The sequence below is a fragment of the Cynoglossus semilaevis genome, chromosome 11 (assembly GCF_000523025.1).
Source record: "Cynoglossus semilaevis isolate Cse_v1.0 chromosome 11, Cse_v1.0, whole genome shotgun sequence".
Classification (NCBI taxonomy): Eukaryota; Metazoa; Chordata; class Actinopteri; order Pleuronectiformes; family Cynoglossidae; genus Cynoglossus; species Cynoglossus semilaevis.
Window position 1 is genome coordinate 20,269,440 of NC_024317.1, and position 1,148 is coordinate 20,270,587.

General features: G+C 40.8%; 1 protein-coding gene across 1 annotated transcript in view; it reads left to right on the plus strand.

Annotated features, from left to right (window-relative positions):
• pik3c2b (phosphatidylinositol-4-phosphate 3-kinase, catalytic subunit type 2 beta) overlaps positions 1-1,148 on the plus strand; it is a 25,219-nt gene that overhangs the window by 9,640 nt on the left and 14,431 nt on the right. The window contains exons 15-16 of the mRNA XM_025060080.1: positions 1-80; positions 160-267. Of these exons, the coding sequence (XP_024915848.1) occupies positions 1-80; positions 160-267 (188 nt within the window). The remainder of the gene's footprint in view (positions 81-159; positions 268-1,148) is intronic.

The window sequence follows — 1,148 nt, forward strand, 5'->3', positions numbered from 1 at the left end:
TTGCCCGTCAAGGCTGGCTGGTCTCCATCCTCACCAACGTTGCTCACAAGGTCCGGGACGCGGCGCCTTCCAGCAGACAGGTAGGAAGGAATCATGGGTTGATGATGTCATTTCGATTTGCTTTTCGCCGATCTCATCCGCTAAAAGCTTCTGTTGCAGTCTGTCCTCAGAGAAAGTCTGGATGAAATGAAGCAGTTCTTCTCCATCAACAGCAGCTGTAGACTTCCTCTGAACCCCACCCTGCTTGTCAAGGGAATCAACATCCAGGTACAGCACCAGACTGTGTATGTGTGGATGACATATATTTTTACATCCCTGAAAATGACTTTTGTAATTTGTGTTGTTGGGACTCTTGACTTTCCAAATATACATGTCTCACGAGAGTTTAGCTATATTGTGGAAATTAAGGGTAATTCTTTTTTAATTTCCAATATTCTCATTATTTTCATGATAAAAACTGCTTTCTTACCTATAAAAAAACCCCAGAAACATATAGCAAAAAATAAACTAAAAAACATCGCTGGTAACTTTTCTACCTAGAGGCTCAGGCTCAGGCTGATTGGCTCATGAATCGTAGCCTCTCTCAGCATTTCCGTTGTCTGTTTGCCTTTATATAGTACGTTGCTGTAAAGTTTGTGCTCTTAAGTTTGGTGAAAGTTGACCATAATTTAACGCCCTACGATGCCTCCTAAACGCTCTGATCATCTTCTCAGGCTTCTATTAAGAAGCCCAAACGAAGACGCTGACACAGATGACAGTTAATAAGCCTTTATTTTTCTTTACAATAATGTGCACTCCTGTGCGGTGCCAGGCTTTTATATACGGTCCGTCCGTCTTGGCCAGTATGCACTCCTCTGTTTACTCTCCTCTCTCCTTGGTCCCAGCTTCTACTAATACAAGGAGAGGCCTGATTACTCGAATTGCGCTCACCTGCGTCCGGAGCTGCAGGTTTTTTGGGTCGGATACAGAATGTTTACAGAAAAAAAATCAAAAAATGTTACTGTAACCTGATTCAGTGTGGGCCTCTTCATCATTACAGACATTTCTTTGGTCGGAACTTGCACACATCAACACTTTCTGTGGCTTTTGAAACACATTATTTTATATTAATTTTATATATATATATATATATATATATATATATTTAT